The sequence below is a fragment of the Phaethon lepturus genome, unplaced genomic scaffold (genome assembly GCF_000687285.1).
Source record: "Phaethon lepturus isolate BGI_N335 unplaced genomic scaffold, ASM68728v1 scaffold50210, whole genome shotgun sequence".
Taxonomy (NCBI): domain Eukaryota; kingdom Metazoa; phylum Chordata; class Aves; order Phaethontiformes; family Phaethontidae; genus Phaethon; species Phaethon lepturus.
Window position 1 is genome coordinate 1 of NW_010510703.1, and position 26,018 is coordinate 26,018.

General features: G+C 40.3%; 2 protein-coding genes across 2 annotated transcripts; one reads left to right on the forward strand and one right to left on the reverse strand.

Annotated features, from left to right (window-relative positions):
* Nucleotides 1-534: 534 nt before the first annotated feature.
* On the forward strand, nt 535-9,480 carry KIF20A (kinesin family member 20A). Its single transcript, XM_010281662.1, has 18 exons — nt 535-693; nt 1,184-1,273; nt 1,403-1,522; nt 1,933-2,071; nt 2,164-2,351; nt 2,436-2,589; nt 3,277-3,477; nt 3,721-3,832; nt 3,926-3,997; nt 4,581-4,724; nt 4,806-4,971; nt 5,225-5,389; nt 6,065-6,204; nt 6,306-6,408; nt 7,074-7,281; nt 7,678-7,769; nt 8,063-8,200; nt 8,718-9,480. Exons 1-18 carry the CDS (start codon nt 535-537, stop codon nt 8,988-8,990), a joined length of 2,664 nt encoding a protein of 887 aa, XP_010279964.1. The 3' UTR covers nt 8,991-9,480.
* SFXN1 (sideroflexin 1) lies at nt 9,071-24,810 on the reverse strand. The gene is made up of 10 exons (XM_010281651.1): nt 24,641-24,810; nt 23,816-23,986; nt 21,078-21,176; nt 19,911-19,986; nt 18,744-18,829; nt 17,364-17,491; nt 16,761-16,810; nt 11,568-11,617; nt 10,878-10,925; nt 9,071-9,441 (listed from the first exon to the last, which is right to left on the reverse strand). The coding sequence occupies exons 1-10, from the start codon at nt 24,802-24,804 to the stop codon at nt 9,345-9,347; spliced, it is 969 nt and encodes a 322-aa protein (XP_010279953.1). The 5' UTR covers nt 24,805-24,810; the 3' UTR covers nt 9,071-9,344.
* Between the last annotated feature and the right edge of the window lie 1,208 nt (nt 24,811-26,018).

Here is a 26,018-nt window from a genome sequence, read left to right on the forward strand (position 1 = left end):
CAGGGAGCGGCGGAGCATTTGTAGCGCTCTGCCAGGGTGAGGGAGGGGGCGGGGGTCTGTGGTGACGATTTCGTGTGCGTGGGGAAAAGCCCTGTGCGGCGGTCTGTCTCTGTGCGTGTGTGGGCAGGCCCCCTGTGGTGGTCTCTGTGTGTGTGTGTGTTGTGGGGGGCAGCCTGTGTGGGGCTCTGCGTGTGGTTTGGTATGTGTACCTGTTGTGTCTGTGGGGTCCCATGTGGTGGGTGTCTGTGTGCATGGAGGGGTTCAGCGTGGTGGTCCTGTGTGTAGGTGCTGTCTGGGGCGCTGCGTATTGCAGGTGTGTGTGAGCATTTGCAGCAGCTCTGTGTGTGTGGAGGGAGGGTTCTGTGTGGCAGTCTATATTTGTTTTTGCAGGGAATGGATGGATATGGTAGTGGTAGCAGACTATGTGTAGTGGGGTGTATGCATGGGGAGCAAAGCTTGGACTCCCAGAAGACTGCTGTAACATCACCCTATCCTCGCTGTGCCCCTTTTTCTCCAGAAGCTGTGTGAGACGCCATGGCGCAAGCACTTGCCTCCCCTGGGCTGTTCTCTGATGATGATGCTGCAGCTTCCCCTGTTCTTGAATCCACAGCAACAGGGTTTGGGGCCGATGTGCGCAAGGACCTGCTGTCAGAATTCTCTGCCATCTCCCCAAATCTGGAGGGCTCCCAGCAGGTGAGGTTGGAGCTCTTCTGTCATGAATAGGGTAGTGCTTTGACTTGTGCCTGCTGTGTCTCCGCACAAAGGTGTTGTGATGCAGGGCCAACAGAGGCTCTTCATAACAGGCCAGAACAAAGCGGTGCATTGGGTGAGCAGTTCCTGTTAGGAGCAGTGTACTATGAAGGGCACAGTCAGTAAGTGCCTCTTAACGACATGTCTTTTAGTGCAGTGCTTGGTCTGGGGGCTGGTTTTGTTGTCATGTCTTCAGGTTACTGGTCTCATTCACTAGATAAACAAAAGAAATGCTGGTGTGCCTGGAAATGCCTAAGAAAGCTTCTGGTATTGCTGTGGATTTTGGGACCAGAGAAGTGTCCATTAGTTACTGAGCACTACCCAGGGCAGCCACGCGTGTGTGTGCCATGCTGTGGTTCCTTGTTAGTGTTCTGACAGGTGGTTGTGTACTGCCTCTGTGGCTACCCTGTTTAACCTGTGCTGATTTTTGCAGCCTGTAGCTGAAGACAATAATGGAAAATTAAAGGTGTATCTGAGAGTTCGACCCCTGAAATCTACAGAAGTGGAAAAAGGGGAAGACCAGGTGAGACAGTGAATGAAGCAGTCTGAGTTGGTTGCCTGTGTGCCTGCTGGGAGATGCTATTATCATTTGCTGCCTATGATATGGCCTCTTGTAAGCCATTGCGATGATGGGGTTTTATATGTTCTTTAGGGCTGTGTCTGCATTGAGAATTCAGAGACCCTTCTTCTAAAAGCCCCTAAGGACTCCTTCACCATGCGGAGCACAGAACGTGGAGTGGGACAAGCAGCACACAGGTTCTCTTTCACTCAGGTTGGTAACTGGGACAAACAATCCATTTCAAAGTTTTCCAAACTTAACCAGCCTCACAGCTTGAAAACCTGGCTTACTAATACACACTGATTCCAATGCACTGCCTGAACTATGTAGTCTCATACAATCCTCTCTGAAGTTTGTTTCTGTTGCTGATCCTGACTTTTTGGCAGCAAATGCCAAACTGGTTTTGTTCATGAGGCTCTAAACATGCTAGAGGCTGTAGTGATATCAGATGTTACTGGATTAAGCAAGTGAACAGCTTGTTTTAGTAGGGGACTTTGACTGGACTTACTGGTGGGTCTGTTGCTCGTGATGTGGATACTAGATAGTATTACTTGAACAACCATCAGCAGTCAAAAGATAGGAAAGATCTACATGAGGCCACTTCTCATGTGTCTTGTTCGCAGATCTTTGGACCAGATGTGGGGCAGAAATTGTTCTTTGATAAGACAATGAAGCAGGTGGTAAAGGATGTGCTGAATGGGCAGAACTGGCTGGTCTACACCTACGGCATCACCAACTCAGGGAAGACTCACACTATTCAGGGTAAGGAAAGCACTAGGTGTTAGTAGCCTGTTGAGAGAGTTGTCTGCTTCTACATGTGAATCTTCAGCTTGCTGCTGTTGTTTTTGCTTCAGGCAGCAACAAGGATGGGGGGATTCTGCCTCGCTCCTTAGCAGTCATCTTCAACAGCGTGGGGGACCGGCTGTATCAAGCCATGGATCTGAAGCCTTCCCTCTCCAATGAGGTGATCTGGCTGGACAGCAGACAGGTGCGACAGGAAGAAACCAAGAAGCAGACCACACTGCAGGGTGGTCTGTGGGAGGTAAGCATGTGGCTTCTCAGAGGTTTAATCGCAATAGGGAAAGGATGGTGTCACACTACATATATGTTCTTTGTTTCCTGTGAGGAGGAGCTGCTAACACCACTGAAGAGGAGTCATAGTGCTGAATCTCAGCTCCAGGCCACTACCAGTGGCAGTTTTGACAGTGGAGTTGCTGGCCTCTCTTCATCTAGCCAGCAACTGCAACTCACCAGCCATTCAGACATCAGCCAGACAGAAGGTATGCCTGGAAGCCTGTTGTGTACTACCTGCTGCTTGATGGGGGAAGAAAGGGTGATGGCTATTTGGATGCTGTGTTATGGCAAAGGGAGCAAAGATGCTGTAGTCTCACAGTTTTCCTTTGAAAGATAAGGGTGTTGGGGCTGAAGAACTTTCTATGTCTTGCTAATGTACGAAGAACTCGCCACTGCATAGTAACTCAGGCCTTGTGAAATGAAAAGCTTCTCAATACCCACTTACTTCATTCAAGGGATATGGTTATTGAGCAGCTGAATGCCATGCGATAGGCACAGCTGGAAAGCAGGGTGCTAAAAGTGACATGTTGCACTGAGCACTTGTGCCCAGACTTTCGAACCCAGAAGCATGGAGTGATTGAGGTAATGAGGACTAACACTTCACTTACACTGTGAAGAGTTCATGTTTGAAATATTCTGTACTTCTGGAGTCAAGATCAAGTGTATAAAAAGTCCTTACACAGAAAGGAGATGATGTTAAAGGGAATCTTAGGCTGTCTGACTGGGGACAGGCATTAGTGTAGGTCCCATGGGAGGAGGTATATAGAATAGATTTGAGTCTGGGATATCTTTCCTGCTAAAAACTAAATCATTCAGGTTGGGCCCGTGAAAAGCTGCAATCCTGATTTTTTTTTTTTTACTTTTTTTTTCCCCCTTCTTTATCTTTTCCCCAGAACTGGGCCCTCGTTGGGCTGACTTGGATCGCATTTCACTCACCAACACAGGCGACGTGCAGTTCTCTATCTGGGTCTCCTTCTTTGAGATTTACAATGAGTTAATCTATGACTTGTTAGAACCAGCTTTATCTGGCCAGAACCGCAAGAGGCAGACACTACGGCTCTGTGAAGACCAGACTGGCAACCCCTATGTGAAAGGTAGATTTACCTGAAAGATATTTTTAGTGGCCTGCTAGGGAGACTTGAGGACTGAGTGGGTGGGTGGCTTAGCAGTGATGTGTTGGGGAGCACGATGTCCTTTATGGCCTCTCAGATGTCTGTGTTATGGGAATGTTAAGTTTGCTAAAGTCAAGGAAATGTGATTATGAAGTTAGGGCTGAGATAATTAGGTTTTCTGCCAGTCTCCTAACTGCCTTGCCCAATGCATGCCTGCTTTTCCAGATCTGAACTGGATCCATGTCCGGGATGCTGATGAGGCCTGGAAACTCCTGAAACTTGGTCGGAAAAACCAGAGTTTTGCTAGCACCCACATGAATCAGAACTCTAGTCGCAGGTCTGAAGGGGGGTTGTTTAGGCAGATATACAATTCTGAGGGGCTTTTAAAGGTTGCATTTCCTTCTTAAAATATCTGCATGTTTCTTTACAGTCACAGTGTCTTCTCCATTCGGATTCTGCATTTGCAAAGAGGCAGCAGTGAAATTGTTCCAAAAATCAGCGAGTAAGTTTCACGCTCTCTAGGATTTGGGGGTGTTCTCTGTGGACTCAACTTTCTTGTCTCTCTTGTGGATTTGGGAAGTATGTTGAGGAAGGTCTTGTTGAAAGTACGTGGAAGGAGTAAATGTTCCCACTCTTAAGTCTTGGAACTGACTGAGGAGTTTGTGAGGAGTACTGCAAAGTGCAACTTGAGGTAGTTCTCAGGCTTTTTGCATGAAGATAAATGTGAGTATCCCTGCCCTTGCAGCAGGATGGATCTGAGTAGTGCTGATGCCTGTTCTTGGGATGTAGCTATCTGGGAATAGGTTGTCTCAGTACCTTGGAGGTGGCTGTCCTGAGGACTGGCAAAGGATCTTTGAACTTGACACCGCAAAGCTCATGTTGGCGTTATCTTGTGTAACGCCCACACTTGCGGTAGGCTTTTCTGTCCAGCAATAGTCCATCCACCTCAAAAGAGCTTTCTGAGGCCTTATGGGGAAGCTGGGAAGGTGAGCAGGGTAGGTGATCACAGGGTGTCTGAATTGTAAACCTGGCTAAAACAGGACAAACCTAGTAGGTAATACGAATATCACCTGCATCGTCTTCAGGTTATCTTTGTGTGACCTTGCGGGGTCAGAGCGCTGCAAAGACCAGAAAAGTGGGGACCGAATGAAAGAAGCAAACAACATCAATACCTCCCTCCACACGCTGGGTCGCTGCATTGCTGCCCTCCGCCAGAACCAGCAGTCCAAGTGAGTATCCAGAACTCCAAAGGGAGACTGTGGGTAGGCTGTTTTGCTTTCCTATGGGCTCACTCTTGTCTCTCCCCATAGATTGAAGCAGACTGTGGTTCCCTTCCGGGACAGCAAGCTAACCCGTGTGTTCCAGGGTTTTTTCACTGGACGTGGGCGCTCTTGCATGATTGTCAACATTAACCAGTGTGCATCTACATATGATGAAACTCTTTACGTAGCCAAGTTCTCAGCCATTGCCAGCCAGGTAAACGGCACACACCAGTATCATGGCATGGTCAGGATACATCCTGCTTGTCTGGGAATGGGCCCCTTTCCATCACAAGGCAGAGGGAATGCTTGCAAGCCTTCCCTGTGCTGCTTTGTGGATTATTACCTTTACAGTATTTCCAGATTCTGCTAAACTGAGAGGGTTGACAGGTTGTAGAGAAGTGCCATGTTTAAAGACTACACAACTTCCAGGCTTTGTGGACTAATAATGATGGCCTTTTCCCCTTCAGCTTGTTCAGGCGCCTCCCACAAAGCTGGGACTTCCGTCCATACAATCAATCATCAAAGAGCACAACAGGCGAACCAGCCAGGGTCCAGAGGCAGCATCAAAGGAAGAAGTGGAATCTGAAGATGACAGTGAGGATGAAGCAGATGTCTCCATGTATGAGAAGGAGGTGGGCTGTGATTTGTTTTACAGCCTTTATGGATAGAGTGGCAAGAACATGACTGTCAGCTTTGGCCTGGGAGGTAGGGTTGGAGCTCAGTGCTATACCAAGAGATGACGTAGATCCTCAGAAGGATATGGGAATTGGAAATCCATGAGGAAAACATTCCACAGTTGGTCTAAATCTGAAGCACATGCTTAATTTGGAAACAGTTTGTCATCTGTGGAATAGGGACAGTAAGAGCTTGGGTGCAGAGCTATAGTCCCTACTCTGCAAGGGAAACGAGATGAGAAAACATGCAAAATAGATGGCTAAATTGAGGAAAAATAATCAAACTTCCTAGATACTCAAAGCAGGCAAATGGAATAGCTGAAAGATCAAGATGGAAGTCATATACTTACAGAGACTTGAGTTGTAATGTATCAAGGTAGCAAATGCAGACAGCTCTGGGCACTGCAGTAGGGGAAGCTGCTCTGGAGATAGCTCCATCTGGAGCACAGTGGTGTTTAAGCCATCTCATGGGAGAAGAATTAAGAGCAAACCTGGCAACTTCACTTTACAAGTGACTATATAAGAATCGTAAACCTAGATCATCCCAGCCTACAGACAGGGGATCGCTAGTTTATTCCAGGTCTTTAATTCTGTTGTGCAGCGTGGGCAACAGAGTTTGTGTCCTTCTTGCAGGACTTGTTGCGTGTAGTGGAAGCTGCGCGAGAACTGCTGGCGCAAGAGCGGCAGGAGAAGCTGCAACTAGAAATGCGCCTCCGTGAGGAGATCTGCAATGAGATGCTGGAGCACATGCAACAGAAGGAGCAATGGTGCAGGTACAGCTTATGCTCATCTCCCTCCCTTTGTTCAGGGTGAGCTACAGTACCAAGAACTGCCAGACCCTGACATGTAGTTGTTTGCTCTGCTCTCTTTGTAGCCAACATGTGGATGCTCAGAAGGAGCTGCTGGAGGAACTGTATGAGGGTAAACTGAGTAACCTGAAGGAATCACTGACTGACTATTACCAGGAGGAGATCCAGGTTTGTTCAGGGCAATGAGTAACACCAGGAAAGTGGCAGTGGGTTGGGAGGAGATTTGGGGTACTTGAGTCCAGGAAGGTGACTTATGCAAACTGAAAGGAAAGATTTTTGCTTTTTCTGGTATTTTTGTGATGTTATTTGATAGCTTGATCCACAATTTTCAATTCTTGTCTGCTGCTTTATGTAGTTCACTAGGCTTTCTAATTTTCAGCCCTTAATGTGGAAGCTAATGTGCAACCATTCAGACTCCTCTATTTGTTCAGTATGATTCTCTCCCCCTTTACTCCTTTTGCTAGTGGCTTGCTTTGCACCTTTGCACTCTTCAGATTAACACAAGTTCTGTGGATTTCTCTTATCAATCTTGGTTGTGATGATGGGTATAGGCCTGTCTATCTTCCATGCTATGGCATCTGAGTGGCCTCTGGGACTTGTTGCAGACCTCTCTGAAGACACCAACTCTCAAAATCCCTTGCCTTTAGAGGTTGTAAAAAAGTGGCTTAGGCTCCACAGGAAACAGGCTCACTGTTGTCACTCAAAGGACATTAAAGGCTGAGTCCAATGTGTGAAGTGTGTGATTAAGAAAGTCTCCCAGAAGACATACATTGAAAGTTTCAGAAAAGCTATCTTAAGAATATCTTGTTGAATACTCAAACTTGCTTTCTAAGGAGCGTGATGAGAAGATTGAGGAGCTCCAAGCTGCTCTGCAGGAGACAAAGCAAAAATTGGAGAGCCTGGATACTAAACAAAAGGACTTGGGGCAAGGCTTGCGTCGATCAAAGCGAGTGGCTACCTCATGTGCTCTGCAACAGGAGCTGGTAGATACTAAAGCCAAACTGGAGCAATGTCAAATGGAGTTAAATACTGCAACAGCAGGTAAGGCGGTGGTACTGCACTGGCTCTGAACTATGCCCAAGCAATCCTTGCAGATGGTTAAGAGAGACTTTTTTCAGTAGGGTACATTGGATTTGGACATCCTGAAACCACTATTTTGAGTTGCAGAAGATAAGAATATTGTGCTGGATGGGCATGGTTTCACTTCATTTTCACATGATGATGGGCTTTAGGGGGCAGGATCATCTTCCTGATCAACTTCTAAAGTCCCTTTGTGTAACTGAAAGGGAGAAGCCTGGAATGTTTGTGTATGTCTGCATAAACCCAAAGCTCTTCTCAGCTTGCCTGTGGCAGCTTGTCTCAAGGGAAGTCCTTGACTTCAGAAAAACTGAAAGCTTATGAATGTACTGTTGCTCACTACTTTTTGTCTGTTCCTAGAGTTGCGCAAGTACCAGAAATTACTGGAGCCACCTCCCTCTGCCAAACCCATTACTGTGGATGTAGACAGGAAGCTGGAGGATGGACAGAAGGTAACTCCATCTCTGTGTTGCAGAAAGGAACACTTGCAGGGCAAAGTGGTTGCCAGTTTAAACAGTGTTTGGAGCTGCTGTTTCCATGTTTTTTAACAAATGGTTGAAGTGGAAATGGGCCTGTTGAAAACAAACCTTTACTAGAGATGTGGAAGGTGTTGGTATCTGTGATGCCAGTGTACCTCATCAAGAGGGGATGCTCCTTCAGTACTGCATGTCTGAATTACTCTGGAGTGGCTTTGCTTGCAGAGCAATGTCAAAGCTAGTTGTTCTATTAAACATCTCTCCTGTAGAATGTCAGACTGCTGCGTTCAGAATTACAAAGGCTTGGGGAGTCTCTTCAGTCTGCAGAGAGGGCATGCTGCCACAGTACAAGTGCAGGGAAACTTCGAGAAGCCCTCTGTACGTGTGATGACATTCTGGCTAGACAGGTAATGCGTCTTTTGTTGTGGGTTGCACAGGGGGATTTAGTGTATGCACTTTGTCATAATCAGCCTAGGTTCTTGCAGCTGCAAATAAAAATGACTTATTCTCTAGACACATACTGTACTACGTTAAGGGAGCTATAGTGTTAATTTTTTCAATGGCTGAGTCAGACTGCACCTGTAACTCTCCAAAGGAGACCCACATTGTTCCTGTTCAGTTAAGTGACAGCCTGCACTTATAGTAGGAGAATTCAGAGTTCTCATTTCCTTATGCACTTCACTCTTCTCACAGTTGCTATGGCAGCATGTCTGCAGCAGGATGGATTCAGCTTTTTCCTAGCCTTACTGTTCCCATTTTGTTATTGAACTGCTGCATTGTTGACAGGAGAAGCTTTTATGCGTGGCCTTATTTAGCACACCAGTTAGTAAATTTTGGCAAAGGCAGCTTATCCACTTAGTTCATAGTAGCCAGGGAGTTAGGCAACTTGTCACATCTCTTAAAATATTGCCTTCCCTTTCTCAGGACCAAACACTGGCAGAACTGCAGAACAACATGATGCTGGTAAAACTAGACCTGCGGAAGAAAGCAGCTTGTATTGCTGAACAGTACCACACTGTGCAGAAGCTCCAGGCTCCTCCAACATCTACCTTAAAGAAACGGTTCTGTGCCAACAGGGAAAACCTACAACCTAATCAACCTCCTGGTAAAAAGCCCTTCCTGCACAACCTTCTGTCACGTTCAGCTACCCGTCCTGTTGCTGGCAGAGGGTGGCAACTTCGTTCAGTTGCTCTATGACTTTTCACCAAGCAATCCCTGCCCCGCTATTACTGGAACAGGTGGCAAATCCAATATAATAGTATCAGTTTTTCTTTGTGTGCTTGTTTATTGTTATTGTAGCTGCTTGAGAGCTTATGTAAACACTTTTTGATATGTATGGTTAAACTTTTAATTGATACCAAAGTGGACAGAATGACCTTTTGTAATTTAAACACTACAATGAGGAAAGTCTTTAAATATAAAATAATGTGGATGATCAAAGTTGTTTAACAAAAGGACAAGTTAAAAGGCATTTTCATCTTCAAATACGTTGGCACACAATTCAAAAATAAGTTCACAAGATCCTCCTGGAAACATTTTCCCTTCCTTGAATTATAATCCTTTATTAAAGTATACACGTTCTAGTTCAGGGCTGCTCTCTTGAATCTTGGCTTGCAATTCTGGCTCCAAGCGTGTTACAGACATAGAACTAAGTAAAAGAAACAGTAAAATGGTTATATATAACAAGCACTTGAATGTAAAATAAGATGGATGATGCATCTAGTTAAACTTACTGGAAAAGACTTTTAAGATTATTTTTTTTTTAACTTCTTATGAAGGACCCATGTTCATGTACCATGGGCAAATGAATCCCTGCTTAAAAGGCAGTAAGATAGTAGCAACAGCCAGTTTTTGACTCTATAGACTACCGTGAAGGTAGGAATCTACTTAGTTGCTTGAGGTTGTTGCTGGCACTAGAAACTTACCTTCTTAAAAGTGTTTTTATTAAATATAATGTATTTGCCTATTTGTAACTTACTGCCTGATTTTATTCAGCTGAATAAATTGTTTATTTTGAGAGTCATCTCATAGTAAAGTGAATTAAGCTGCCAGGTCATTTAAACAGCTGCAATTTCTTAAATACAGTTTAAGGTCTAATCTTCCTATGAAATGGTGAGCCCTGGTTAAAATCAGGAACAGTTTGCCATGCTAGTCAGCTCATCTCCAGGTAGCCTAGTGACACTTATTTACCACAATTCTATATTCTATGCCAGACAGGGGAAACGGATGGTGTCAGATTGCTTTGTTGTACTCAAACAATTGCATCTGATAAGAATTAGGTATTGTTTTCTGGCAGTCAAAAGCTACTTTAGTTGCTCAATTATGTTAACAGATTCAGCTCCAGCTTGCATTGTTTAAGCTACATGTGGCAGCTTGTCAAGTTTACACAACCACTAATAATGAGAGAGGGACAGCTTAGCTGAATTTAAGACCTTGTTCATAATACATACTGCAAATTGAGCTAACTTTATTTCTGTGTAACTCATCCAGGTTTCATTATGATTTCAGCGATAATCAATGTTGTTTCTAAGTTTTCAGAATTTTTCATCAACACGGTACTTTCTGGAAAAACATTAATCAAATTACAATTACTCAAATTAAGTATGTATATAGTCAAGTGCTGTTCTGTATAACCAGAGGAGTTTCCAGCCAAAGATAAAATGGGCTCTGACTGTATTTAATGAAGCCATAACCTTACTGGACATCAATATGTTGTTTGGAACACATTAGCCTTTTTTTAATGAATCATCCCAGTGATTCTTAACTCTGTACTATCAAGATCAAACTTCTCAAACCAAGCTTGAAATAGCATGGTTAAGCTACTCACCCAAACCTCTCATGCACTGTCCCTATGTAGCTGCATCTCAAGCTGCTAGGAGTTTGTAAATAAATGAGCCCAATTCAACTATTATATTTTACTGATGAGTAACATAGTTATTACTTTTCTGAATATTCTCATGTTTATCACACTTGTTATATGGGAATTAAGACTGTATGCTCTAGGAGGCAATGACCACTTGTTTCTGTCTTTTTGCAGTGCCTTGCATGCATCTGGGAGGGTAAGAATAATGTAATAATACATACCTTTTTTGAGGAAACAGTGCACAACACAGGGGTGTTGCAAACACAAGACTAGAGGAGAAAAAAGGGGTTAATATTTAGGGTGCTAAAAGAGAATTCAAAACCCTTGGGCATGGTCTTCTAGGCAGAAAGCTTTTTTTGTATACAGTGAGGTAAAGTTCCATGAAGTGCTATGTAACCTGTATTTCTCACTGCATTATACCTTATGAAATCATTTATGTACTATGTAGTACTAAATACATGAATACCATGCTTACAAGATGTGTATAAAGTTATCATTTGATGTCCTTTCAGTGTTTTGCATTGGTGTGCATGACAACCTAAAATGCTAGACAACAGCAAACGAAACTCTCCATTAACCAAATGTTTCAAGAATTCATCAACCTATAGGATTAGATTCCAGTTTGTTGGTGGAGGTAGCCGCCAAAGCATCTTTTTCTAATCAAGCTGCTATGTGCCTCTTTGCCACTCCCTTTCTTTCTCCCTCCCTCTGCTTTTCTTGGCAGCTTCTTCATTACTAACAGCTCTCAGTTAATATGGTATTATCAGTTACAGATACGGAAGTGAACTGCTATAGCCTCATTAACTCTCCCAACATTTTTTCTTTAAACAAAGTGCAACTATTGCTACTTCCTCCAAAAAACCTACAACTATTTCTTAGAAGAGCAGACACAACCCAAAGAAATCACTTACCAGAATCCAACTAATCCAACTTGAATGGGAGCACTCATCCAAGGAAACCTCTGTTAAAAATAAACCGTGTACAGTCAGTACGGTATCTTTTCTCCCCTGCTTCCCACCTTCCTAGAATTCTTGTATTGTAACACTATGAAGGCAAAACAATTACCAACATACCTTAAAGCTGAGCTCCACTCCCTTTGGAAAGTAATAAGGAAATTCCCAGTGATATCAATGTATGCTGTTACCCTGAATAAGTGTCCTTTAGAAATTACTGGTGGTCAACTGTTTTACTTAAGACCCGATCCTGAGTACACGGGCCATTTCTTTGAGTCACACAAGCCCACAGTGGCCAGCAACACAGCCAAAGTTTGGAGTGGTGTTGCCACACGTCCTAAGCGCAGAGTGAATTTTGCATGGGCACCCCTAGGAAGAGCTAAGTCTGGTTACAGCTCCTATCTCTTCAGTGACAACAAATGGTTTTAACTTAGAACTGGAGATTTACTTTATGAGCAACAGCAACTGCAGCCACCAACCATAAATAAGGGAGGTGTGAAAGAAAAAATGTAAGTCTGCCTCTCTTAGCCCTTTCTCCTGTCTTATAATTTGCTTTGATGTGTAGGAACTTGCCCTTGTAGCACACTCTGGTACACTCTAGGTTCTTTTATTAAAGGAAAAAAGGTAGAAGAATTGGGGAAACAAGGCTGAGAAAGCAACACATAACCTATGGATGCATTTTTAGCATATTCCTCATTACTGTAACTTTTGCAGAACTTGAACATATGCCAAGAAATTTGATAGTTTTCTTGTAGGCCTTTAAATGGTCCACTCCCCCCCATGTTAGAATTTTAGTTGAAATTAATTACTAATGAAATAAAACCAGACCTGTTTAAATGACACTGCTGCAATAGCCTTCTGGTGCTATAATAAAACCAGTGTCTCCTGTAAGCAGGACATACACAACTGCTATGGTAACAGGAAGTTGATTTTAAAACAAAACAGTTAATGAGTTAAAAATCACACGTTACAGTGGATGACGTTTTCAACAAAGATGATGTTTTTTTCTGCAAGAAGCATTTCTCAAGATGTAGAAGTTAGAAGGGAAACTGCTGAACAAAAGATGGGCACTATCTTTGAGAGTAGAAACAGAAAAAAGAAATTTAGAAAGCTCAACGGGACAAAGCTTGGTGCTAAGGAAGGTCACAGCAGTATAAAAGTCATGGAAAACAAGCCTGTGTGGATTAAACTTTCTCCAGAGCCTGAAGAAGAAGAAATGATGTAGAAGATTGCTTCTTTTTTTCTTTTTTTCCTGGAAACAATCTGTAATCCAGAAATGAGTGCAGGAAGAACTCTGCAATTCAGCAATAACCTGCAACAATAGATAACAAATGGAAAAAGACAGCAAGAAGGGATAAAGAGTGAATGCAGCAGTGCTGTGCTGTTCTGGCATTCCACTAAACACACCTTCATTTGACTCTCAGCTGATGTAATTTCACTCAAAATGCTTTACATTTTACACAGTGGGAGAGTTCATGACAAGGGATGGTGTGACTGAGAGTGGAAGGGATGTAGGACTGTGGCATTGGTAAATATTGCATGTATTTGGGAACACAAACTGTACTGCAAAGTCAGTCTCTGATGGGAATTAAGGGAGAAGGATGCTACGCATTGCAGTGTGAGCATGGGACCTGAGCTACATAACAGAAAAGCTCCAAATATGATTTTATAACTGAAAATACTGTTGGAGGGTGTCATGAGAGTAATAGATGGTTCCATACCTTTATCAGAGTTGGCCATTAGTCTGGGAGAGAGAGGTGTCTACTACTACAGACAATATAAGCAACATCTATTTCACATGGTGGAACATTTTTTGCCAAGGTACTCGATCTGAGTTACAGCCTTTATTTTTCAAGAACGTTACCAGGCTGCACTAATCAAGGAAGAGGGTGAGGTGAAACTCTAATTCTGGGAGGTCAATATTAAGAACTGGAGTTGCCCAGGAAACAATGTAAAACAACAAAGCAAAACTCAAATGCAGGCTGTATATCCCTACAAAGAGATAAAATAGAGACGTACAAGACAGCAGAAGAATTTACTGTGTTAGAAAACTATCATTTAAGTCTGAAGAAGGCAGTTCCCAATGAATTAGGATTTAATTTCCATATGTCTTTATGGCATCTTTAGTGGTTAGTGCAAAAAGAAAAAAATGGGGAAAGGATAATTAAGCAAACAAAAGCCATAAGGAGAATCATCTTTTTTCTAACTGTTTCACTTCATTGTTGGATCTCAAAAATCTGTCAGCTTTCCCAGGCTAGCTATGTCTGTTTAAAAAAAAAAAAAAAAAAAAAAAAAGAAAGTTACATTAGGAATGCATGGAGGACTCTAGGGCATAAGACATTCAAGATGATGCTTTAAAAAAAAAAGGCGCTCTCTTCTAATTTTGTAAGAGTTTTGAATACATATTTAGTTGCAGACTAAGAGACCTCAAGGAGCTTGTTTTAAGCATGTGAGAGGAAATTCTGGATTCAATTTGAATGTTAATACAGTATGCAAAACAGGATACAAACTAGCTAAAGCTGTAAAAGTAGTAATATAAATTAAAACTTCAGTGTTAATTGGAATTTTCAGAAGTTTATATGAAAAAAAAAATTTCTTTCCTTAGGAGAAAGGTTACCTGTAACTAAAATAAATCTATAAACGCTGTGCCTCAGAGCAAGGTTGTTTATGGATCCTCCTGCTGCAGCAGATAAAATAACTTGATTCTGCACAGAGCTAGTCAAGTGTATGTCAGTAGGGATAGTGAACAGACACATTACACAGCCTAATCAAGAACTACTGCACTGCGTAATTGCATAAAAGACAGCCAAAGCCACTATTGAAACCTACAGCAAAAATACATATATATTAAAATTTTTTTTTTTTCCAAGTCAAGAAATAATTAGATTCTTTTTTTAAGCAGTAAGTATGTGCTTGTGTTCCAAAAACATTCTTGAGTCATTTTCTAGCAATAACTTTGGGGAATATTATTAATTCATACTAATGTTACCATCAGAATGTCCTCATGCAAAACATCACAATATGGGGGATGAAGAGTGCTACATAACCTACAGCCTATTTCAGATATCAGGGGATGATAGCCTGCTGTCACCGAGATCAGCATTCCAGAAGCATTTCTTTATCTTACTGCAGAACACCATTCTATTTTCTTCATTATTTCACAACCATTTGACTATTTTCTGGCCTTGTGTGTTGCTTAATAGGCTTTGGCAAGCATACAAAAATTATTTTCAAGAGTGATGGCATACAAAGAAAAGGCTAAGGAAAATGAGTTAGTAAAGCATTGTGTGGATGGTGTTGGAGTACTGCAAATGGGATGGTGTTTCTGAAACCTCAAGTGAACATGCAGAAGCTGCTTGTTAAAAAAGCAGCTCATTCCTTAATGGTTTTAATACTAATCTCTACGATGTGTTATCACTGACTACCTGCAGAGTAGTGTTTCACCTGAACTCACAGTCTTTGAGGCTGAGGGGGAGGAACAGGTGAGCATAAACGGTCATGATGGTACCAAAGACCACTGAGTAGTCACTGAAGAAATCGCTCATTTTTGCTGATCTGAAAAATTCACAACACCCTTATATTGATTATACCACACAAAACCAACAGATACTTGTCTCCAAACCCTGAGAATTGTTGCAACTTCTTCACAAATGTCATGTATTTGCCAGCTGAGTTGGTAGCATGTGACATTTCTCCCACACCAAATACATATAAAATAATCTTTGCTCTGAATCTGTTATTTTTATTTTTTTAAGCAAGGGTTAGGGTTCTGGGTAATACATTCTCAAGAACATCACAGTATCACAAGCTGCTTAAAGCTACTCTGCAAACAGGGTATGGGCCAAAAGAAATCAACAATTAAGAATTAGCCAAATCAGTATAGGGTGCTTTATACTGCAGACAAATAGTGCATTTGGATGCACTGCAGTCTCACTTCTTTCAGGACATATAAGCAGCACACGCTGACTTTCACTCTAAAATGCAAACACCACATTTCCTGCTTTTACATTCTGAGCAATAATGTTTTCTGTTAACAAGGAGTGGAAAAAAGCAAAGCACTTCAGGAAAAAGAAGTTTTTAAAATTGGAAGACACTTGGGACCTCTTTCCAACGCCTCATATTTACAGAAGCACTTTCAAATGCTGTACGTAACTGGGTAATCTAGCTCTACACAAGAAAAATGAAGGGCAGAAATAATAAGAAATATAATTTAAATATTTTAGAAAGCTTTGTCTAAGACAAACAAAACCAGGCAACTTCCCCTGCTCGTCCCACCCAAACCACTTTTCCAAGGGAGGGTCTGGAAGCTCAGACCACACTTTCTTTTCCTAACTTCTTCTAACAGGAAGGAAACTAGAGTTCTCAGCTTGCTGGGTGGGTTTCACAGGCAGAGACTTTGCCTGTAGCTACGCAAGTAAGTGAATCAGTTATATCAGCTGGTGAAGATGAAACTCCCCTTGGTGGTAAAGAACTATAGAGTTCCTCATCTGAATATTATTTTTCTTATGTTAGACAACCCTATAATTAATTTAATTATTGTTCTTTACCTGCTCATGCACACACAGTGCATAATGTTGATTTAATTTATATATTTTTTTAACACCAGGCGTTTGACTTCACATTACATTAGCATAAACGGAAAATAGGAAATATGTAATCTTTGATGAAGCATGCCCATTCTATGCCTACACTGCACTTGCTCATCCAGTAAATTTTAAAGGGCCATTTTCAAAAGAGATTTGTATTATCATTGCTGTTTTTAAAGTCAAATTGCTACTACAGCAGCTAAACAAAGCCTCCTTATTGATATCCAGAGAAAAAAGCATTATGAACTTAAATATTTTTCTAATAAATTTTATTCCAAGACTTGGTACAAGGAAGGTTTATTTACTAGGAGGGACTCTGCATCTTAAGAACACTTAAAAAATAACAAAAAAGTTTATATTTTCTTAATGTTATTTTACACTGTGATAAAAAGAATCAAGCTATATCTAAGACAGACATAAGAAAGCGACAGCTGTAAAGCGAGCTCTACAGTGATGCCCTCCCAGATTGGAGGCACATTTGGGAGGCAAATATGAAGTATTTTAAATTCATGAAAATACTAACTTAGGATATGAAATACATGTATGTAGGTTATCTAAGACTAACCTTTAAAAAGGCTCTCTTTTCCAATGTATTCATTATGAAGGGAGGAATCGCTGCAAATGAGGGGAAAAAAAAAAGCATTAACCTTGGAGAAAAGAGGCACTTGGTTTTCATTTTCTGTTAAGATGAACTGATACCATAAAAGAATTTCACAGCCCTTTGTCGTTAACTGAGCTTTTGTTTCACATTCCCAATTCAAGACATCAGATTGGTATCTACAGAGGTAAATTCTCCCAATAAGCAAAACTTCTAATTTCACACATAACTAAAGCTGAGCTCAGTAACTTGGCACTGGACAAAGCACCTACTCTTCACTAAACTAATTCCACTCAAGCAGAATTTGCTAGCATTCCTTTGCTATCTGTACCTTTTCTGCAAAAGCATCCCTGGAGCTTTTCTGCTGCACTTCAGTGTAACACACTGTGAATGTTTTCCCAGTAAGAAATGTAAATTTCTTTGCAGAACTTCTTAACAGAAATGTAAATACTGCCTACCTAACGGTAAGATAATCTGCCTTTTGAGAAAAATCACTTATGTAGACTTTAAGCTCTCTCTCACATTAGGAACTGATAATCAGGAGCTGCACACAATTTCAGTTATTCTTACCCATGCCAGGAGCAGCCATAAGAATCCTTGATATAACCACCTGGGTAATTGCCTGCTGAGCTGCTTTTGTTGATTCACCCAGCCTGTTTCCGTTCTCATCTGTGACGGGGATTCCAAACTTGAGTTCCCTGTTGATCAAGTAAGGGGTAAAAAATACAGCAGTGACTGACATGCACCTATTCACTTTTTTGTCACCTCATCTGTGTTCCCTTGTCTTAAAATTGTCCATCATAAGAATTATGGCTTTTATTTTACTTTCAAAGTAAGCCTGTTTGTAACACTCTTAGGCACAACAATTTCAAAAGGCCGTGAAAGATCTGGGGAAAAATATGCTGAAAAGTAAACTGGGTATTTGTAACAGCAACCTGCTGGTTAAGCCTTGTCACATGCATTCCAAGGACAAAGAAAGGAGATGTGTTATTTCTGTAGTCCACAGAAGGGAGAAGTTTCTTCAAAAAGCAATTGAGGAAAGTGGAATTTTCTGGACTGCTCTGAAAGTATTCTGCCCTTTTCCAACAGACAACACAGGGAATGCAGGAATATTAGTTTCACTGAACCAAAACAGAAGTCTTTGTGAAAATTCCTCTCTGGCATTATAGTCCAAGTTTTCATTTCAACCACTAAGGACATATTTGAAAAGATGCACAAAACAAACTACATTTCTATAACTGTTATCCTCTATTAGATCTTTTGCTCAAGTGCAGGGTTAGGTGTTAAACATACTGGGGAGAACTTCTAGGGCACTGAGAAGCAGACAGAAGGGCAGATATACTGAGGACTGCCTTTATTCTTCTCTTTACCTTTTGTAAGATATAAAATATTACCATATTACCAATTGTAAATACAAACCTTAAATATTCCTTTTTCTGCCCATAACCTTGTGTTTATGAGAGGATGCTTTTAATTTGGTTTTCCCCACTTCTATTCTTAATCTTAATCAAATCAGAATACATATGAAATTTTGTTTCTGAGAAAGTGCATATTTTTGTAATCTCAAATGATAAAACAGAACTGCAGAGCCTAACTTCTATGACTAACTTCTGCATGTGGGATTTGAAACACCATTTGGAAATTATTGTATTATTCCAAAGTGGGAGTTTGAATTTAAAGGGTCCATGTGATCAAGTTTTGAAGGAGTGGTACTTGGTTTCTGAGATCTAAGACTGAAGAACTCTGTGGATATTTATCTGAAGAGAATGAGAATGTTCTATTTTATAACTGTCACAATTAATCAATCAAAACAAGATCATGCATGAGGTTTTTGCAAGGTTCTGAAACAAGCTAAAGATATAAAATGTGCTTTATTCAGTAACTTGTTGATCTAAAAACTCAATAACATCCTTTCCTTTTAGAATAAGTGATCTTTGTTCTTTTTCCTACCTTTGTCTCATCAGTGGAATATTAATGCAGTTAGCAGCAGCAACAGCAGCGAAAGGAACAAACCGTCCTATAAGAGGTGAGACATGCTGTAAAAAACAGAGGGGAAAAAAAAAATACATAACCATTTTCTTTCCCAAAGGTCATACTGAAATCAGTCACATGTGTTACTGATAGACCAGACTTATTTCCTTTAAATTAAAATTCAGTGAAAACTCACAGGTGGGGCAGAGGTAAAACAATAAACAAACAAGACATAAGTCATAAATACTTCTCTCAGAGTGAGCAGTGGCAGGAGACTGGCAAAAACAATCTTAATTTAGTAGCATCAGTACAGAGAAGTGTCAGCTTCTGAGCATGCCCGTCAGCCCAACGGCAACACTAAATAGATTGTAACTTTACTGTCTCTGCTGGCAAGGTCACAGCCAGCAGCATCCATACCAGCTGCCTTGCGTCTAAGGGCACTGACTATGGAGGCTATTCAACTAGTCAGTGTCTTGTATAATCTGAATTACTTTGCTTAGAATAGTCTCTCAAATAATTTGTCAATGCTATACCACTCCCAGTACATTAAAGAATAAGCAGAGGGGTACAAAATAGATTTTTGCTGTGGGGTGTTTTTTTTTTTTGTTGTTGTAAAGGACCTTTTTTTCTTGATTGTGTTGAGCACTTGTTTAAACAATTTGAGTTTTCTGCATTTACGAGCAGCACCTCCTTACAAGTTCTTCAGCCAGTCTAGAGTAGGTGCCCATGTTTGCAGAAGCAATACTACACCTTGAAAACGTACCTATACAGTTTATGGGACAATGAGTCCACATTGTTGTAATTACGCATCCACTCCAATTAACTTTCAAATGCTATTGGATACCTTGACATGTGAAAAAGAAACTGCAAAACAGGCATCTTATTAGATAGTTTGTATTATAAAACCCACAAGACTGACAGACATATAAGGAGGATAGACTGTTTGAAATACATATAAAACCATCTACATGGGGCAAAAATAAGGTTGGGATCTAAAGAAGGGAGCTGCCAATGGCCATTACAACTCCATCCTGGGAGCTGTGCATAACGTGACACAGATACACAGGAGGAGAAACGAGCCTTTAGCTTCTCATAAAACACCAAAGTCTAGTTAAGAATGGAGAAAAAAAAAAATAGCAGCAATACCTTTGTTAGTGCATTAAGTCCTAAAGCCGTTGCGACAGCACCTGTGGTAGCAGAAACATAGGCTGCTCCCAGCTGGCTAAAACAAAAATAAAAGCGTTTCCACAGGCACAACAACTACATTTATGTCACTTTTAAAAAGAATTATGTTTTACACATGTAGTTACGCCCCACCAAAAGTTAAGAAGTAGACCTTTCTGGGACACTGCAATAAGATGTAGATGGAAGATTCAAATGGGACACTAAATGAAACACTTTTCTTTCATTAGCAGTAAAAATCACATGCAAGCAACATTTTAACATTGGATCAGGTTCTGCTGGTTCTGCATTGCTATCTGTTCAGCATTTTCTCGTGTATGAATGAACCCCTTGAAGGATTTAGTTCTGTATTTAATTTCCCAATTGCTTAAACTAATAAAATCAGTTTGGACTTATAAGGTCATGTCTACAATAGTAATTAAAATCAACTGTATCGAAACCCACACATGCAGACCAGCTATGCTGCAAACACCCAAATCCAACCCAATCTGCCCTAAAACATACTTCACATACTTCCCAGCTAGGAGGTGTCTGTATATCCTTGAATCCAGCGCTTTCTCCTGGACATATATAAGCAAGTCAGCCTCAAAACCAGGAAGTCAAGCACTGCGATTCCAGTCTCCTACTCATGGTTTCTAGCTTTCTGCATCTATTTAGTCTCTTTCTTTGCCTTCAAGTAGAAACAAGCACTGTGCAGACCAGTTTGTGGACGGGTTCTCTTTTTGTAAATACGCACACAGCGTGGTGTGTGCTATAATGCAGGGCACTGAGAAGATGACACAGAGAGACACCTAAAGGCCCCCACAAAATATCACTTTAGAAATATCCTGGTATAACACCAAACTGTGAGGCACTTTCAAATGGTTGACTGAGTAATGCAACACAGACTCCAATTAAATCCTACGCTGTTAAGTGCTTATGATCGAGGTGCTTAGGCATATCTTTAACGGCAGAAATGGCGTTCTTGCCTCCATCATTCTCAGACTTCTCATCTATGCATATCAAATTAATAACAAACATTGATAAAAAACCTTATCCCTCTATCACTTCCAACTTTAAAGCCTAACCATATTCCAGTACATCACAGAGCAACTGATAAACACATCAGAAGTATCTGGTTCAGTGTCTGACCTGACAGTAATTGGGGCATCACCACTCCTGTTCGTGTAATTTACTATAGCATTGAAGGACTGGTTAATCCACTGCCAGAAAACCACTGCTGGTGTTGTTCTTGAAAAGAGAAAAAAATTATTATTATTATTAAAAATACAGTTGAATCAACAGCACAGAAAAACGACATCAAATCAAGAAAAGCAAGTGCAAGCAATAATCATACAGAGGTTCTCGTTTATCTGAATGACACAAGACAGCCAATGAGACGCTGTCTTAATAATGAAAGTACAAGCTACTTCTAAGAATAGAACTCAAGGTTCACTTGGGACAAAGGTTTGTTGTCATAACAAAAGCATTATAGCAAGCCTTTCTATAAAAAACACACAGAAATATGAAATTATCTAATTTCTAGAACGCTTTTCAAGGGTTATTTTTCCTTTACAGTCTGCTAGTTCTCTTAGGAAGCTCTGCCAGTGACTGAGAGGTGGATTTTAGGATACAGGGCTTATCTTCTCAATCTTCAAAAAGCTAATATGATGCCATTGTTTTAACAAATCCCTGTGACATTAAAACATTCAGTCACATGTATCTTTTTATCAGGTTCTACAACTCCAAAATGAAAAATTATTTTAATGAAAATGTCTGCACGTTTAAGAAGCACAGGGTACAGCACAGAAATTAACCTGGTTCAGTACAGCACGAACCAGATGACAAGTCATAAAAAAAAAGGGCTCCAAGGAATCCTTATAAATTATGTCAGTGTCAGTATGCAGATACCTTAGGATAAAAAGGTGCTAACTTGTGAGCACAGGTGGGGGCAGTGAAAAAAATATATTCTGTACAAGTCACAGAGTCACCATTTAACAAGCTAATGTGGTCACAGTTAAATTGCAGATATAATAATTTTACAAATTGTTACGCTGATGCATAACAAAAATGACACTCAATTTGTTTTACAATGTATGGGGCTGTCTGGTGGAGGAGTGAATGCTTTTGCTCTCAAACCAGTAGTATGCTTAAGTGACAGGACAAACTTATGAAAACGAAATCCACTATGGATCTTTGGATATGAAGCTCCTGATCCACAAATAGCTGGAGGCTAGGAGAGTGTACCAGGGGAAAAGTGTTTCTTTGCGTACTCAGACCATGGCCCCAGTGGAGGAACCACTGAAGATCCTGCTCCTCCATAATTTCAGTCAGGCCACCAAAAGTAACAGTTGCTACTAAAAACTATTTCCTGACCATTAAAATAACTTTTCATAGCATTTTAGAGCTTATACTTAATTAAATTATTTAATAACACAGGCAGTAATGCCAACAGGAATGTGGTTCTTATTGGAGGGCTGATACGGAAATTAAGAGTGCTAAAGAAAAAGTAGTAGCTGTACCAATTATTCTGTAACAGGTGGGAAAGCAAAGACGAGATGCTAGAGTAGAAGGTGTGTGTCTGTCATGAAACTTTGGTTCTGAAACAGGAAGATGTAGTTTCTTTAAATTGCAAAGAACAGGAAAGATTCAGGACATTTCAAAATGTATTCTTATTCCCTCTAGTTTCCAGTATCTGAATGAGATGCCAAAATAACAGTGATAAACTAGCTGGGTTTTTTTCCGTCACTACTGCTGTTCTTCCTCCTTTCCTCCTGTGCATGTGCAACTCTCTCTCCTGACTCATCTTTTCCTATTTCCTTGCCACTGCTATGTAGAGGATGTTAGGCTTGCTATAAAGTTCAGGCATGACTCATGTTGCCTTACCGCACGCCCAAGAGCCCTCACAGATGGAACAAGGCATTTGCTTCTCCCAGTGGCGTGCAGTAAGATGGATGCTATGCTGCATCACCCAAGGACTTCTACACAATCCTGTTTGCATGCTGAGGGTTTGGTCTAAAGAAATCAGTGTCTTCCAGGCTAATAAACTGCCTAGTTTTGAATCTAAGTGACTCTACCCATAATGCGACAGAAGGTTTATAGCTGCTTTAAGTATTATAGATAATAACAGAACATGCATAAAAGAATAAACAGTTAACAGGAAGCAGTGTTTGTGAATGGTCAGCTGTACTGATGGTTTTATTTGTATTCTCAACTGTTTTTTTTAAACACATATGTATATATGCACCACTCAGAATAGCTGTGCCTTGCTGGAGTGTGACTCTAGAATCTGTAAAACCTCAGCATCAAAAAGTCTATTGTTATTTCCTCTGAACCTCCCATCAGTTCTTGCTAACAAAGTATTGCACCACAAAATTATTTCTAATATGGAGTCTACTAACAGACGATACTGGCTTCTGCTGTGAACTTCACTGTATTGGTGATTCAAGAACTACTGAGGAAGCCGAAGGATCAAACAGGAGCTGGAGAAACTTCATGACTAATGGACCGAAGCATATCGAGTACTCACTTGGCAGACAGATCATCCTACATGCCAGATCTCTAAAGTTAGAAATTTCCAGGTATCTGCTCCTCTTTGTCCTCCACACAACTCTCCTACAAGGATGGGATTTTGGAACATTCAACTTTCCTAGTTTGAGGAAAAGTGGGATGGTGAAGGAGAGGGGCTAAGGGCTTATCTCACAACTATTTCTAGAGGAAACCATTAATCAGTGTGAGGGAATGCAGAGAGAGAAGAGAAAAGGAAGCAGAATTTTACATTTTCAGATACTCATCATACATCTTCTAAAATGCTCTTTTGACAATAACATTGAGTTTCATTTATCTAATTCATAGGCAAATGTTTTAGGTGTTACATTGCCATCACTTACCTATAGAAGGTCATCATACAACCTGTGATAGTCATGTTCATGGGTACCTGAGCTGACATTCGGCCAATCAAGACCATCTTTTCACCAGTGTCTGGGTGAAAGGCTGAATCATAGATATATTTTGCTCTCCACAAGTCATCTTCTGTCAAGCCAGGTGCCACAATACCTTGTCTTGGGACAAGTTAAAAAACAAAACAAGACAACAGCAAAAAGCACAACTGTTATAAAATGCTGCAACCTCCAGTGACAAATGTGGCATCAGAGGATTTTGGGGTGTTCACACTGAGTTAATCTAGCCTCATAGTTAGCTTGTAGATCTTCAGCTTTTAAATAAGACTGGTGAAATAAAAAGAATCAAAACTCCCATTGGTGGTTATGTTGGCTGAATTGATATATCTAGCACGAAATTTCTATTTATTTAAACCTGTACTAAATTTTAGAGCTAAAACACAGAGCTAAAATCTCTGGAGTCATTAGTGTGAAACTTTGAAAATTTACTTTGAAAAATTACTTTGCAAGAATTTAAGAAACTACTTGCTTCAAACAATATAACACAAAGAGGAAGTTTTAAACTCTGTTGTCATATTAACTGTTTTCAGAATTAGACACTTCTGTGTTTCATAATACTTAACAGGGTTCTCAGATGACATAATTTGCCCTTTCATTAGCAAACTTGTTTAAAAAAGTTTTTCAAGCTCTGACATAAGAAGAAAGAGTGGGGCAATGAATACAGTGTTTTAAATATTTCCTTTTAAATATATAACCATGTGCTTATCATTGACATGGACTTTTTTGGGCCAGCAGTAAAAGCAATCAATGCCATACCTGTAATCATGCACAATTTTTCTTGCATTTTCCAGTTGGGCATCAGATAACAAAATATTCCGGGGGTCTGTTACAGTAAAGAAGTGACTGGCTCGTCCAACAAAAGTGCTTTGATCCCATCGGGGCTCCTTGATATTAATATTTAATGGTATATCTGCTGACATCTTCAAAAACTCTGTGAAGAAAAGATAAAAATTTGCAATTCAGAATTCCACTTATTTGATAATGTATCTATAACCTTCAAGATGAAAAGTGGTTATGCTTAGAGTGAAAAAAACCAGAGAACAAGCACCAAACAACTTGCAGAACTGAGGTCTGAAAGGGCAAACATATATCCAGACAGCAGATGATGTCAGAGAAAATCATGCGTTTTAATGAAGTTGGTATTGATAGAAGTAAAAAAGCAAGAACTTAGTTAAATGTCTACAGAAATGTTTCTGTGCCTGTTTCTCCAAGACATTTATACATTACATCTTTGTAAGAGCATGAGTATCTGGTTATGAGGCAGAGGTACATCATATACATGTACAAATACCTGAGGATGAAGGAGATGCAAAGTAAAGTAGAATGTATTAATAAATAGCTGTACTAAATAACAATACACTAATCAGAAGTGTGTTTTATTTCAATAATGAGTTAGTTTGCTGAAAATATTGTCTTGAAGGGAAGGAGAGATTAAGTATTTCGAGAGATGCCTGAAGAGCTGCTATAAAGTGCAGTGACAGAAGAAACACTTAATAAAATCCAGTTAATTTCTCTGGCATAGCAAAACAAAACAAAAATTGGGAACACAAATCCAACAATTTCTTTTAATAAATGTTGTTTCTCTAAATCCATGTTTTAACAAAACAAAGATTACATAATGCAACAATTTGCCACATTATGAACACATTAGCAGATCTCCTAATGATACTTCAAAGATGGTTAAAGAACTACAGTGAAGGGCACTGAACTAACATAGTTGTGCATTTATGGGGCTTAAAGCCCAGAAAATTAAAAATTACTTCAGGATGACTAAGTTTACTTCAACATCTAATGAAAGAAGGACAGTTCCTGCATAGCACAAGCTATATGAACTTTAACTTTCTTAAGAGAAATTTCTACAATATATTCAATAGCCAGTTAAAAAAAAGCCATCCTCCAAATAATGCTCGTAATTCAAATTGTTGAAGTAAATTTGATCTATAGATGATATCACATGGTATTTTATCTGTTTTAATAGGAAAAACATCTCTATGAGGACAACTGATAGACATGGTGTAAGCTGCCACTGAAAAGTATTTTCCATCTTAACTCAAGAACACCATGAAGTTGTCCGAGACATTTTGGTCAATTTGATGAAACTTCTATGAAGTAGAACGGGGCGGGGGCGGGGGGT